The sequence below is a fragment of the Gigantopelta aegis genome, chromosome 7, assembly GCF_016097555.1.
Source record: "Gigantopelta aegis isolate Gae_Host chromosome 7, Gae_host_genome, whole genome shotgun sequence".
NCBI classification, from domain to species: Eukaryota; Metazoa; Mollusca; class Gastropoda; order Neomphalida; family Peltospiridae; genus Gigantopelta; species Gigantopelta aegis.
In genome coordinates, this window is record NC_054705.1 from 27,029,034 (window position 1) to 27,044,548 (window position 15,515).

General features: G+C 38.8%; 3 protein-coding genes across 3 annotated transcripts; all 3 read right to left on the bottom strand.

The window, feature by feature from the left end:
* Positions 1-2,076: 2,076 nt before the first annotated feature.
* Positions 2,077-4,652, bottom strand: LOC121377717. Its single transcript, XM_041505804.1, has 2 exons — positions 4,610-4,652; positions 2,077-4,048 (listed from the first exon to the last, which is right to left on the bottom strand). Exons 1-2 carry the CDS (start codon positions 4,641-4,643, stop codon positions 2,967-2,969), a joined length of 1,116 nt encoding a protein of 371 aa, XP_041361738.1. The 5' UTR covers positions 4,644-4,652; the 3' UTR covers positions 2,077-2,966.
* A 7,840-nt stretch (positions 4,653-12,492) lies between these two features.
* Positions 12,493-12,888, bottom strand: LOC121378005. The gene has a single exon (XM_041506101.1). It carries the CDS (start codon positions 12,886-12,888, stop codon positions 12,493-12,495), a length of 396 nt encoding a protein of 131 aa, XP_041362035.1.
* An 843-nt stretch (positions 12,889-13,731) lies between these two features.
* On the bottom strand, positions 13,732-15,171 carry LOC121378006 (extensin-like). The gene is made up of 2 exons (XM_041506102.1): positions 14,855-15,171; positions 13,732-14,422 (listed from the first exon to the last, which is right to left on the bottom strand). The coding sequence occupies exons 1-2, from the start codon at positions 15,169-15,171 to the stop codon at positions 13,732-13,734; spliced, it is 1,008 nt and encodes a 335-aa protein (XP_041362036.1).
* Positions 15,172-15,515: the final 344 nt, after the last annotated feature.

The window sequence follows — 15,515 nt, forward strand, 5'->3', positions numbered from 1 at the left end:
ATTTATAGTGAGAAAGCTGTACATGCAATACATGGTCGGCTGGGTGTTTCTGGAAACAAATCACCTTTATATAAATACATGCTAATTTTCTTTGGAATAGGCTACCTCTAGCTATTGTGCCAAACAGTCATCTCCTGCACAATAGTGTAACAAAACGATACAAATCGGAAAATGAAATATTCGGCTGCCCGCTGTATTTACGAAAAATAGCGGATAAAGTACGGAGCTATAGTACGTGATGAAGTCTGATTGGCTATTACAAAGTTGTCCGACGCCATGCTTTTGAAATGAAAGTCGCTCCTAATTTCATTTGTTGGATTTTCACTTTCCAGGTGACTGGTACAATAGCAGTAAGGCATCTTTTACATGCACTTGCAACAGACATGGCATCATGTACCACGACCTTTGATATGCTAGCCATACAGACACTGGTTATAACCGAGCTGCATCGAGACCAATCGGTAGTACGACCGACGGTCCCTCACTGTACTATATCCTGCCCATGTGAAAAGAAGTAATCCTCGACTGGTATATCAAAGGTCCTCGATGGACCGTACACATGTACGTACAAGTGTGTTTCAAATCGGACAAAATTTTGTTAATAAAAATAAACATTAAAGGGACATTCCAGAGTTTCCTGCAATTTTTAAAATGTTATCGACTAACTGAGAATTTTTAATGATTGTAATTACATATCAAATATATTTTTCTGCATAAAATATTAGTGGCTGTAAATTAAACGTGTTTCTGATCGTTCTAATATTTAAACGAGGTTAAATTTTATTTTATTTCCTAAAATATTATTTTTTCGTGCGTACGAAATTATTTGAAGACGAAATCCAGTTTGGGCTTCTTACAAATATTAAGACAACCAGAAACACATTGAATATACAGACACTGATATTCTAAACAAGAAAATATATTTAATATGTTAGTTTAATCGTAGAAATGTTTTATTAGTCTGAAGCATCTTACAATGCAGCAAACTCAGAAATGCCCCTTTAAAACAAATATGTAACTGATAAACAATCTATTCCTCTACAAGGTAAGGAAGCCATTCATTCATCTATTCATATCCCGGCACCGGCTCCCACCCAGAGCGAATTTAACGTCTTAATGGGTAAGTATAAGACCACTACACCAACTTATCTCTAACTAATCGCTAACAACTAACAATTAACCACTGTCCTGGATAAACAGACCTGATAGCCGAGGTGCGTGCTCGAACCTGCTAATAACAACATAAAACAAAGTCTTATAATGCACATTTTATTTACAAATACACGCATTTGTTCACAACTAAGTTTAGACATTGACACTATTTGTAATACAACTACTTCACGTTGTCCAGTTTGTCTGCAGTCATGTGTAGATCACAGTATAAGCGACTAGCAAACAGAATCCAGCTGTAATACTTCACACACGGGTCGACAGCAGACCGATTCTGTATAAAACGTTCTCATTAATCCAGAACAGATTACAGGGTTCCCCCACCCTCTCATCATCCCACCTATTATTATTGTCTTACACGTCTAAGTTTATCTAAGCCATATGGTGTGTCCTGTGCAACATATTGGGCAGTTCTAAAATTCAACAGCTAATAAACGTCCATAAGACAAACTTCCATCAGACAAATGTTTATTATTTTATTTCGAAGGACAAACCCTACGTTAAAACTGATTTAGAAATTGTGCATATGATATAATATTTTATTGTATACAGAGCAATGAAATATATAGATCTACGGCAACCATAAAAGTGATATCCAGTGAAAAGACATATTTTCACTGCATTTTAGCTACAGTGAAAATATAGAAATCGTATTTACCTTATTGTAAACATTCATGATTAAATTATCTCCTTTTGTCTCGTTTGTTCGTATTTAAGTTTGATGATTACCAATGCATCCGATAGTATTTGATAAATTTAAAAATGTAATTTAAACAACTGTACCTATAAAAAGGGGATATGAAGTGCAATTACGATAAAATATCTAAAACAAACTGAATACGAAGTTAAATAATGATGACACAATTTCGTGTCATTGAGTGTATTTTAAAATGTAACGGCATTCTCTTCGTTTTGTTGTGGGTTTTTTGGAGGATCGCTTTGTCAGGTATGTTTGCACAGCAAATGTCAATTTAATAATATTTTTAAAAATTAATTTTTAAAAAAAGAAGTCTATGGTCAAGTACATTTTCTGGAAATGTTCAATCGGAAGCAATATATTATGGCGTTACGTGTTTTCGATAGGAAAAGCGAAAGATATTAACAAAAAAGCGAAAGATATTGTCAAAATTTATGAAACATGTATATAATAAATAGACCATTTTATGGGGTTTTTTCGAATACGATTTTTTTGTCAACTCGTGATGTGTGAAAACCACATTTTCACTCATTGCTTCGTATTAAAAAAACCCCACTCCAATGTCTAAATGAATAACTCCTTATCTATCATTGCTTGAAATATAAAGCTGATACACTCATGGCATCTTCAGAATAAATGTGTGTTACCTTTATCGTAATCAAGTGAAAATAACAAACAGAACATACATCTCAAATTGTCTTACATTATTTTTGACCCACCTTATTTTGTGACACACCTTGGTTTGTTCCAAACAGTATTTTGTAGAGATGTGTCATGGGTTTCAATAAAACTCAACAGGTTCACCAAACGCTTCTTGGTGGAAAATTATAGCAATATATAATATTATGTAATCAGATTCGCTCATTTGTCTGAAAGATGAAGAAGTTAACGTTTTGCCTATTTGCCATATTGAACATATTTCACTTATTATTGGAGATAATTGCCCATTGTTTCAGGGTGTACACATTTTGAGCAGAAAACTATGTTGCTACAAAAATATTAATTGCATTTAATATGAGGGCCATTTTCAAACTAGCCATTTGTTTTGAGAATTGCCCTGCTGTGAAAATTAATCATGTCCATGCTCATATTGGCTATACTAGTGACCTGTTGGATCGACCAGATTAAGTAGCGACTGTGTTCTGGTTGTGCCGGGTCGAATGTCACCATGATAACATTGGTTGCACGTCTCAGATTCCCAATAACTCGGTGGGAGCTCACAGTATGGGGGAGGACTGCGTTCGAAATAGACGGGAGGTTGATGTTCGGAATAGACCGGAGATTGCCGGGATTTGGCGGATATTATCGAGTTTCGAGAGTTTTGATCCGCTAATAATGCACTAATTTGCTGACACGCATCACGAACCTGCCCTTCAAAATGTCCGCCATTATAATTCTTGGTAGTGATCGTGTGGTCGTCTTCGTTCCAGGACTTGGAGTCTTGTTCTAGAGGCGGCGCCGAAGGTGAAAGTGAAGGCGAACGATCTAAAATGACCTTGACCTCTAATATGATGCCTTCTTCCTCAACGGGTGGTTTTGACCACCCATTACACATTTCGTTGCATGTGTGGTTTTTGAACACGGCTTTCATCCCATCTGGCCCGTTATCCAAATCACCATAGTGTTTGCCTAAAGAGTGTACAACTGTATCAGTCAGTGTGAGCTGTTTTTCAGAATTAGCTCCCTTGAAAGCGCAAACCACTAACTGTCCGCCAGAGGCGTGGTATGTGAAATGCATGAACGTGTCAGTAATCTTATTTTGGCAGTCAGATAAATAGTTTAGTCGTTGTTCGTCAATAAGAACCCATTCATTCTCACTTAGTCTCCTCCCTCGATTGTTGGCCACATCGTCCATGATTGCCATTCGAGGAACAAGTGATCGAATCGTGGTCATGGCGATTTGTCTTTCGTTAAATTTCTTAGCTAGTTCTCGAACTTTCTGACATTGTATTACTACTCTTTGGCAATATGTCTTGTTCCAACCGGCGCAACGACCAACTCTAACACCGACGCTTCTTTCTTGATGTCCGTCTCCTGGAAAGAGAATTCCCTTGTAAACGATTTGACGTTCTCCGTGTTGCCAAGGCTTCGATCTGAAGAAGGCGTGTCCACAGGGAATGCCGGGCTCGGCGCAGGTCCAAGTAGTGTTAGACATATTGTAACACTGGCTACACACCTTCACTGAAATGTTAAAGACAAATCTCGTTACAGTTTATTTTACATGAATATATAATAAACTCGCTCATACACAAAAACGTACGTACACTGACTGGTGAATTGGATGATAATTACAAATAATTACAAATAATTACAAATACATGCAAAACAACAGGAATATCATTTTGTTTCACGACATCCGCTCACTTTAAACGTACAGCTATTTCATGTGTAGAATACGAGAGAGAACAGACAGACAGAGAGAGAGAGAGAGAGAGAGAGAGAGAGAGAGAGAGAGAGAGAGAGAGAGAGAGAGAGAGAGAGAGAGAGAGAGAGAGAGAGAGAGAGAGAGAGAGAGTACGAAACACTCACATATACGCACATACATACATGTACTCACTAAGAACGAACACAAAAATGTTGAAGAAGAAAATAAAAATATGAAGTAACTAAAATATAATAGTTCTGTTGAATATGCTAATATGATTTTGTTTATATTTTGCAATACAAACGTGTGGTATAAGTGTACACGCAGATTAGCAGTAAAAGAATACAACTTAGAAAGTATACAAGTAAAACACCAACCTAATTTCACGTTCACCTGCTTGGCAGATCTCATCGATTTGTGTTTTCCTCCTCAAAGCCTGCAGTTTTACCGTATTTCGATTTGGGTATTCCCCCAGTTTGTTTACAAACTCTGACACGTGGAAATGCTATTTATAGCTACACCTAGTATCGGCGTGTTCCAAGTCATGGATTTTCTTATTGTTGGTGTCTTACGGCAGGACACATATCGCCACCGCTCACGGAAGATCTGGAGTGGGGTTTTTCCTGTTGAATCAAGGCCGTAGATACCCGGACAGCCATGACTCGATGGTAAAACCGTCGCGTGTAAAATGCATTAAATTTGATTCAACTAAAGGACACAACTTACAGAATTATGTTATTAGCGAAGTGCGAGTTTTATATTGGGTGCACCTACACTATCTGTGAAGCGTGCTTTGGAGCGACAGACAAATAAATGTAAAATGTGGTGGAAAATGTTTGATTTGGGGCATGTTACCAAGATAAAAAAAAGAGTTTGTTTTGTTCAACGACACTACTAGAGCACATTGATTTATTAATCATCAGCTAATGGATGTCAAATTTTGTTGATTTTGACATATAGTCTTAGAAAGGAAGCCTGCTGCATTGTAGCAAGGAATATTTTATATGCACTGTTACGGCCAATTTTATCGCCGGCGATAAAATGGGTCACACCTGCCGGTCCATTTTGTCGCCATCAAAACCGTAATGGTTTGATACTACACATATTTTAGGATACAAAAATTATAAGGTGTATAATCATAATTTTTGTATATTTATTAAATCGACACACAGGGTAAAATATTGCTTCCAAATGTTTTTGTGCGTGTGTTGGTTTGATTTTTGTGTTGTTTAAGCATTATTTTATTGCAAATGACATGCGGAATGTAAGTGAATTTGTTTATAAAACTTGTCATTACTAATGATGCTTGATATAATATCATCTATGATTAGTTTATTTAAAATTGGCCACACTAGTCCTGGTTGCGTTATATCACCTATATGCTATGTATACATGTATATAACCGACTGTCTGTCTGCTTTATGTCTCTCTGTCCTTTATGGGGCGAGCTTTACCTCACTCGCTAGAAGCCGACGAGAAATGATATATTTGGCAACAAAAATGTTTTGGAATCGTTTAAGTTCCATCCAATGTTAATTGTAAAGTTTTTAAAACACTTTGACTTCTATACAAAATTTTAATATATACTTAACTTGATTTTATATATTGTATTATACTTTCCCGCCACATCTCCTTACACTATGGTTTTACATAACTATATATAAATAATATGTTCATATACTTACCATTTGTGACACCCAATAGCCGATATGTATTTTTGTGCTGGGGTGTCGTTAAACATTCATTCATTCATTCATTCATTCATTCACTCGCTAGAGCGCTCGTCTGAGGTTCTTGGGTCTCGGTGAACCTGGCTACCATTGAGCCTTTTCCCGTTCCATCCAGTGTTCCACGACTGGTATACCAACGGTATTGGTATGTACTGTCCTGTATATTAGAAAGCGCATATAAAAGATTTCATACTGCTTTGTCGTTAGGAGTAGCCCATGACTTAGAACTAAAAAAAAAACGTGGTTCAGCAATCTACCATGGAATGAAGAATGTTTTCAACAGAGTTTAAGTCCCCGTGGGTGAAATTTCGTAACAAAGAGTTCAGTATGAATAATGGAATTTGGTAGACAACATACCGTTAGCTACAAAATGAGTAACGTTTTTCACATAGTTGTAATATTTAAGATTTATACTGCAATTGAGATGTGTGTGTGTGTGTGTGTGTGTGTGTGTGTGTGTGTGTGTACTTTGTGGGGGGGGGGGGGCGCACTGACGGATCGAGTACAAACTATATATCAGAATATGGTTACCATGAAAACATTAATGTGATAAAAATAAAAAAAATTCACAAGTGGGGAAGGGGGAACGTGCCCCCATATGTGCGTGCTTGTATATATCTGTATGTATGTGTTTGTATGTTTACCAAGTAAGTTTTGAGACTGAAACAATTAGTAGGAAACGTAATTATCATGTTTATTAATCAAAGAAATGTGTTCACGCCTTAAAGGCGCTCAATCACGCATTCAGTGGGCCTGATTTCTCTAAATATGGATTATAAATGGAAATTACATTCATTTGGAATACCAAACCTAGTTATTGTATGATACAAAACATTTTAATTGAACTACGATCGAGGGAATTCCATTTCCCGCTTCATTTTTAAAATTTGGAAGTCTTCTTGTGAAAATTCATGAAAACTACGGCCAAACAAACTCGTAGTGATGAGGTTATATATACGACAACCGTATAATGTATTTTTGAATTTTACATAAACGACCGCCGTGTAAATGAAGGCCGGCTATATACATGGCAAATAATAAAAAATATATTATTTCATGACGAAAATAACTGAATACGCTGAAATAAAATAATAAACAGTCGGAACATGAACTCAACATTTATTATTATTATTATTATTATTATTATTATCATCATCAGACGCGTGTGCATGGAATTTAGCAGGGATAGTCTAGACGGTTACAACGCTATAGTGCTTGGTTCAAAAACGGATAACATGTTTTCCAGTGTCACCAATGTGGCATACGACCAGTCAGTCGTTTTTCGTTAAACGTTTGCAAATTATTTTGACTAATTCGCAAAGTGGTCATTCGGTTTAATGTATAGCGTAAAAAAAGCGTATAGGGGCCTACTGTCGCATCTTTTCTTATCCAAAGGTTGGCTTAATTATTACTTAACACAGCTGATTCCAGTTCTACGTGCAGGGACAAGTTGTGCGTGTATGCAAGCACGTTAATCTTGCATTTTTTTAGCCCCCCCCCCCCCCCGATAAAACACCGCCCCCTCCACCCCAAAAAGGTAGTAGTAGGATAATAATATTAATAATAATAATAATAATAATAATAATAACTATGTATTATTATTATTATTATTATTATTGCATGTATCATCAGCTTAGTAAAGTCACGTCGCGTTGGGGTGAGTGGGGGGCGGTTGTTACAGAAACATTACATAAACTTAGAAGGGAACCCGGGAGTTGTCTCAGCGTTACTGGCATAGCAAATATGTATTTTGAGTTTATTGCCACTTGCAATTTTGCGCATTTGAAATATGACTAAATACAGCGAAATAACCTTTTAGTCATACAGTGTATTTATTTGCGGTAAAATTAACTTTTTTTAAAATGTACGTAAGGAGCCTCAACATTGTAATCGGTTTAAAATTATTAAGTTCAAGCCCTGTTGATAGTACGCAGTTAGTTTCTCTTTCAGATAATCTACCTCAGCAGCTGATAATTTTTAATTTTTATTTATTAATTATTTATTATTGTTGTTTTTATTGTTATTATTATTATTATTATTATTATTATTATTATTATTTTTTTTTTTTTAATTTAATATTAATTTTTTGTTAGTACTGTAGGGGCAATATTATGCTATGCATGTGCCTATGAAAACCGTTCACAAAAGGGTCCGCTAGATTCATATCTCCCCCTCCCCCCCCCCCCCCCCCCCGTTTAGAAAACGTACTGTTCGTACAGTAATTAGTATGTAATCCTCCTGTTCCAGATGGTTCGGTAATATGGATCAGTCAAATACATATTTACCGCCTATATACATTTTTGCTGTGAATATAGCCAGCCCTTGGTCGCGGTCGTTATATACACGGCCATCGTATATATAGTCACATCGTATATAAACACCGTCTAGTTCAGAGTAGCCTATTCTTTAAAAATGTAACAATTCCTATTCCAAGTCAGCTGTTATGGCATATTTTGTATATTAATGAATTTAATAAGGTGGAAAATGAAGGTGTTTGTGATCTAGATGCTTAGAGTTTTTTTTTGCGTACGACTAACGATACATTTACCTATAGTTTGTTTGTTTGTTTTATTTAACGACGTCGCTAGAGCACATTGATTTTTAATCTTTATCATCGGCTATTGGACGTCAAACATATGGTCATTCTGACACTGTTTTTAGAGGAAACCCGCTGTCGCCACATAGGCTACTCTTTTTACGACAGGCAGCAAGGGATCTTTTATTTGCGCTTCCCACAGGCAGGATAGCACAAACCATGGCCTTTGTTGAACCAGTTATGGATCACTGGTCGGTGCAAGTGGTTTACACCTACCCATTGAGCCTTGCGGAGCACTCACTCAGGGTTTGGAGTCGGTATCTCGATTAAAAATCCCATGCCTCGACTGGGATCCGAACCCAGTACCTACCAGCCTGTAGACCGATGGCCTAACCACGACGCCACCGAGGCCGGTAAATTTACCTATAGATGCAAAGGCCTAACTAGTCGGGATTGTCGACGTTTAACATGCTTCTGTTAATAAAATAAATTAATATATAAGCTTATTATCATTTAGCATATGTTTTTATTAATTTTTATTAACTTATTTTCATTGTTTTTGTTTTTTCTATTTACCCTACGTCAGAACAGAACAGAACTTTATTTACTCTCAGGCCGTAAACCACGGCATATGAGGTACATAATACAATTATACATATATTTTGACAAGATGGTAAACGTATAAGTATTTCACATAAATAAATAAATAAACAAATACATATATTTATATATACATACATACATACATAAAATACATATCCATATAGGTATTTTAGTTGGGGGACTTAAAGGTATTCATAATAAATTTACAGAAAATTTACAATTTACGAAGGGCACCGGTTTTCTTGCTGTTGAAGATATTATAAAATTTATATGTATTAGGTTTTGATTGACAGAATTGTGGTAAGTAAATAATTCTGGGTTCTTTAAAAAATGGGCATTTAAGTATATAATGGAACTCGTCTCCGATGTCGTTACTGTTGCAGAGGGGACATATTCTATCATGTAGTGGTATTCGTGTTCATTAACCTGTTTCAATGGGGAGATTATGGTTTGAGAGTCTAAAACGTAATAATGGACACCAATGTTTTTTCTCAAGTGATGTTAAATATGTCTCAAATGTAACACAATATTTTAACAGTTTGTAATTTGAAGCTTTTCCGGAATTATCGATATGACTGTACCATGTTTGTAGGAATTGATCTTTAAGTCTTAAAGAAATAAATTCTTTAAAAAGTGTAGCACTTGCAATTCTATTACATTGTGACATCCATATATATGTACAACCAATGTTATCCAATATTGATTTTACAAAGTCTATCCATTTATGTTTGTAAATATTATTATTGTAGTCATTCAACAACAATCTATCAACAAATAATGATAACTTGGACTGCTTCCCTGTAATTAGTCTGAACCAAAAAGTAATCATCCATAGCTTTACAGATATAGTTACCGGGAAACGTCCAAGTTCTCCATACAACATGTACAACGGTGTAGAATTCCTCACTGGTAACAGTAGTTTTAAAAATGTATTATACAGTTTATCTATGGAAGCTAAACTTTCGAAACCCCATGCAGAGGACGGTCAAGCGTTTTGACACTGCGGTTATTCGGGGTGTGCCCATCGCGGGACTACACAAATAATACGTCACACCTCTTCGCTCCAAATAGCCGTAATTTTTTTCTGAATTATGGACCGTTGACATAATTCATTTATTTTTTACAAAATATCAGTAATAAGTGGGTTATGTTATTTATGTAGATGGTTAAATAAAGTATTTTTAGCGACAAATCAAATGTATATATTTTCATATAATATATATACTTTGTTAGGTCATTAATTAGGTCAACCATCCGTGACAGAGCGCCTTTAAAATGTGGTTTAACCATCTTGCAAATATCAGTTATAACCACTGAAATAAATCAAATTCACTCTTCGTTGACTGAAACTTTGTCTTTTACATCACACTGCAAGTCTATTACTGCTAAAACACGATTAGATCATTTGTGCTGTTAAATGCCCCTGTTTAATAAAATTATTCCTTATAGCAACTTATTTAATGTAATATATTTTTATAAAGTGTAGAAACAAAATTTGCATATAAAAATGTAAAATATATGTACATGTATTTATCTACCCACATAGTTTAACCTCCTCCCCATACTTGTAGCAAATAAACGATTAAGAGAAAATTTTGAAATAAAAACTAGATACAATGGTTTTGACCCATTTTAAAGACAGCAAACAAAAAATGTTGGTGGTACTTTAAAGAGTTTGAATAAAAATGGGGTTTTAAAGGGACATTCCTGAGTTTGCTGCAATTTTTAAGATGTTATCGACTAACAGAGACTTTTTAACGATTGTAATTACATATCAAATATATTTTTCTGCATACAATATTAGTGGCTGTATATTAAACGTATTTCTGACCGTTCTAATATTTGTACTAGGTAAAATTTTATTTTATTTCTTGAAAACTATTTTTTCGTACGTACGAAATTATTTTTAGACAAAATCCAATTTGGGCTTCTTACAAATATTGAGATGACTAGAAACACATTGATTATACAGACACTGATATTCTAAACAAGAAAATATATTTAATATGCAAGTTTAATCCAGGAAAATATTTTATTAGTCGGAAACATCTTACAATGCAGCAAACTCGGAAATGCCCCTTTAAGCATCACTATTTGATAGTAAATAAATAAATGATACACATTGGCGAGAGAGAGAGAGAGAGAGAGAGAGAGAGAGAGAGAGAGAGAGAGAGAGAGAGAGAGAGAGAGAGAGAGAGAGAGAGAGAGAGATCAAATATTTTGATTTGTGTCCAAAAATTTCTTTACTAATGTCAGTCCTCTCTGATTTCAAATATACTGCATAGTGACTAAACAGTTTCGTTGACAGTCTAAAGCCTACGTCTGTACCATCACCTGGTGATTTCAAAGTTCTATGACAGTCTTCTCGCAACGATAACCAGGCGTTAAACAATTAGTCCATGAGCTAGAACCCCAAATTTGGCAAATTGGTACCACCTAGCTTAAAATACCATGATAAAGATGGATACATATTTTGCAGATATCAAATTTCTGTGCTACATTTCCGTCTCCAACCGTATACCAGTCTATGTAGATGCTATATAGCCTTCTTCTGTTTCTATTTTCCAGCCTATATCATTGGAACTTGGTGTCTCTGGGTCATCTCTACATTACAATCTGGTTGCTTGATGTTGTGTAAACACTATGTTTTATCAAACAATCCCTACATGGTATGCTTGGTGTCTTTCGAGGTTGATTGCATGTTGTGTATGTTTTATCGAACAGTCCCTGCATAGTTACACTTTCGACACTTTGCACAGAACAGAAACATATCCCGACAGGCTCTAATCTAGAATTGAAAAAGTAGAAGTGAATTTCTCCCTTTCATGAAGACAGGGAAGAAGTGTGATACAAATAGGCGAAGTGAACATTTATTGGTACATTTTGTAATGTTTCGGAAAGGCTTCAAATTAGACACACAGTTCTGATTCCTAGGTACCCCCAGTGTAGACAACTCTGAAAACACCAGGGCATACAACCTGTTTCGTTGTCTTCTGGTAGGTGTGCTGCCTTCCTAGACTAGGAAAGTATTTAGTTTGATATTGGTCTTCTGGTAGGTGTGCTGGTGTAGAGGGGTCAGTTTCGTTATCTTCTGGTAGGTGTGCTGGTGTAGAGGGGTCAGTTTCGTTATCTTCTGGTAGGTGTGCTGGTGTAGAATCCCATCAGTTTTTCGTTAGTCTTCTGGTAGGTGTGCTGAGGCCCATGTAGAGGGGTCAGTTTCGTTGTCTTCTGGTAGGTGTGCTGGTGTAGAGGGGTCAGTTTCGTTGTCTTCTGGTAGGTGTGCTGGTGTAGAGGGGTCAGTTTCGTTATCTTCTGGTAGGTGCGCTGGGGTAAAGGGGTCAGTTTCGTTATCTTCTGGTAGGTGTGCTGGTGTAGACGGGCCAGTTTTTCTTCATTGTCTTCTGGTAGGTGTGCTGGTGAGAGGGGTCAGTAGACGGGTCAGTTTCGTTGTCTTCTGGTAGGTGTGCTGGCGTAGAGGGTCAGTTTCGTTGTCTTCTGGTAGGTGTGCTGGTGTAGAGGGGTCAGTTTCGTTGTCTTCTGGTAGGTGTGCTGGTGTAGAGGGGTCAGTTTCGTTGTCTTCTGGTAGGTGTGCTGATGTAGAGGGGCAACGGTCTTTGTTTGTTTTCTGGTAGGTGTGCTGGTGTAGAGGGGTCAGTTTCGTTGTCTTCTGGTAGGTGTGCTGATGTAGACGGGTCAGTTTCGTTGTCTTCTGGTAGGTGTGCTGGTGTACAGGGGTCAGTTTCGTTGTCTTCTGGTAGGTGTGCTGGTTAAGAGGGGTCAGTTTCATTGTCTTCTGGTAGGTGTGCTGATGTGGACGGGTCAGTTTCGTTGTCTTCTGGTAGGTGTGCTGGCGTAGAGGTGTCAGTTCCGTTATCTTCTGGTAGGTGTGCTGGTGTAGAGGGCCAGTTTCGTTATCTTCTGGTAGGTGTGCTGGTGTAGAGGGTCAGTTTCGTTATCTTCTGGTAGGTGTGCTGGTGTAGAGGGCCAGTTTCGTTGTCAGTTTGGTGTTATCTTCTTCTGGTAGGTGTGCTGGTGTAGAGGGGTCAGTTTCGTTATCTTCTGGTAGGTGTGCTGGTGTAGAGGGGTCAGTTTCGTTGTTTCTGGTTGTTTTCTGGTAGGTGTGCTGGCTGTAGAAGGGGTCAGTTTCGTTATCTTCTGGTAGGTGTGCTGGTGTAGAGGGGTCAGTTTCGTTATCTTCTGGTAGGTGTGCTGGTGTAGAGGGGTCAGTTTCGTTATCTTCTGGTAGGTGTGCTGGTGTAGAGGGGTCACGTTCTTTGTTTGTTTTCTGGTAGGTGTGCTGGCGTAGAAGGGTCAGTTTCATTATCTTCTGGCAGGTGTGCTGGTGTAGAGGGGTCACGTTCTTTCTTCGTTGTCTTCTGGTAGGTGTGCTGGCGTAGAGGGGTCACGTTATTTCTTCGTTGTCTTCTGGTAGGTGTGCTGGTGTAGAGGGGTCAGTTTCGTTATCTTCAGGTGTGCTGGCGTAGAGGGGTCACGTTATTTCTTCGTTGTTTTCTGGTAGGTGTGCTGCCGTAGAGGAGTCAGTTTCGTTATCGTCTGGTAGGTGTGCTGGTGTAGAGGGTCAGTTTCGTTATCTTCTGGTAGGTGTGCTGGTGTAGAGGGGTCAGTTTCGTTATCTTCTGGTAGGTGTGCTGATTAAGAGGGTCAGTTTCGTTGTCTTCTGGTAGGTGTGATGGTGTAAAGGAGTCGGTTTCGTTGTCTTCTGGTAGGTGTGCTGGTTAAGAGGGGTCAGTTTGGTTGTCTTCTGGTAGGTGTGCTGATGTACACGGGTCAGTTTCGTTGTCTTCTGGTAGGTGTGCTGGTGTAGAGGGTCAGTTTCGTTGTCTTCTGGTAGGTGTGCTGGTGTAGAGGGGCAACGGTGTTTGTTTGTTTTCTGGTAGGTGTGCTGGCGTAGAGGGGTCAGTTTCGTTGTCTTCTGGTAGGTGTGCTGGTGTAGAGGGGTCAGTTTCGTTGTCTTCTGGTAGGTGTGCTGGTGTAGAGGGGTCAGTTTCGTTATCTTCTGGTAGGTGTGCTGGTGTAGAGGGGTCAGTTTCGTTATCTTCTGGTAGGTGTGCTGGTGTAGAGGGGTCAGTTTCGTTGTCTTCTGGTAGGTGTGCTGGTGTAGAGGGGTCAGTTTTGTTGTCTTCTGGTAGGTGTGCTGGCGTAGAGGGGTCAGTTTCGTTGTCTTCTGGTAGGTGTGCTGGTGTAGAGGGGTCAGTTTCGTTATCTTCTGGTAGGTGTGCTGGTGTAGAGGGTCAGTTTCGTTATCTTCTGGTAGGTGTGCTGGTGTAGAGGGGTCAGTTTCGTTGATTCTGGTAGGTGTGCTGGTAGAGGGGTCAGTTTGTTCTGTTGTCTTCTGGTAGGTGTGCTGGTGTAGAGGGGTCAGTCAGTTTCGTTATCTTCTGGTAGGTGTGCTGGTGTAGAGGGGTGTGCTCAGTTTCGTTATCTTCTGGTAGGTGTGCTGGTGTAGAGGGGTCAGTTTCGTTGTCTTCTGGTAGGTGTGCTGGTTAAGAGGGTTGTCAGTTTCGTTAGACGGGTCTTCTGGTAGGTGTGCTGGTAGTCAGTTTCGTTATCTTCTGGTAGGTCAGGTTCTTCGTTGTCTTCTGGTAGGTGTGCTGGCGTAGAGGGGTCAGTTTCGTTGTCTTCTGGTAGGTGTGCTGGTGTAGAGGGGTCACGTTCTTTCTTCGTTGTCTTCTGGTAGGTGTGCTGGCGTAGAGGGGTCACGTTATTTCTTCGTTGTCTTCTGGTAGGTGTGCTGGTGTAGAGGAGTCAGTTTCGTTATCGTCTGGTAGGTGTGCTGGTGTAGAGGGTCAGTTTCGTTATCTTCTGGTAGGTGTGCTGGTGTAGAGGGGTCAGTTTCGTTGTCTTCTGGTAGGTGTGCTGGTGTAGAGGGGTCAGTTTTCGTTGTCTTCTGGTAGGTGTGCTGGTGTAGAGGGGTCAGTTTCGTTGTCTTCTGGTAGGTGTGCTGGTGTAGAGGGGTCAGTTTCGTTGTCTTCTGGTAGGTGTGCTGGTGTAGAGGGGTCAGTTTCGTTATCTTCTGGTAGGTGTGCTGGTTAAGAGGGGTCAGTTTCATTGTCTTCTGGTAGGTGTGCTGATGTACACGGGTCAGTTTCGTTGTCTTCTGGTAGGTGTGCTGATGTAGACGGGTCAGTTTCGTTGTCTTCTGGTAGGTGTGCTGGCGTAGAGAGGGGTCAGTTTCGTTGTCTTCTGGTAGGTGTGCTGGTGTAGAGGGTCAGTTTCGTTGTCTTCTGGTAGGTGTGCTGGTGTAGAGGGGTCACGTTCTTTCTTCGTTGTCTTCTGGTAGGTGTGCTGGCGTAGAGGGGTCACGTTCTTTCTTCGTTGTCTTCTGGTAGGTGTGCTGGGTGTAGAGGTAGGTGTGCTGGTGTTTTTCGTTATTTCTTCGTTGTCTTCTGGTAG

Bases quoted from the DNA above. Each gene is read 5' to 3' on its own strand.
- LOC121377717 (XM_041505804.1), bottom strand. From the start codon at position 4,643: ATGAGATCTGCCAAGCAGGTGAACGTGAAATTAG. The intron at 4,049-4,609 runs GTTGGTGTTTTA...TTAACATTTCAG, and splicing joins GCAGGTGAACGTGAAATTAG to TGAAGGTGTGTAGCCAGTGT.
- LOC121378005 (XM_041506101.1), bottom strand. From the start codon at position 12,888: ATGAAACTGACCCCTCTTAACCAGCACACCTACCAGAAGACAACGAAA.
- LOC121378006 (XM_041506102.1), bottom strand. From the start codon at position 15,171: ATGAAACTGACCCCTCTTAACCAGCACACCTACCAGAAGATAACGAAA. The intron at 14,423-14,854 runs GCACACCTACCA...CCCCTCTACCAG, and splicing joins AAACTGACTCCTCTACACCA to CACACCTACCAGAATCAACG.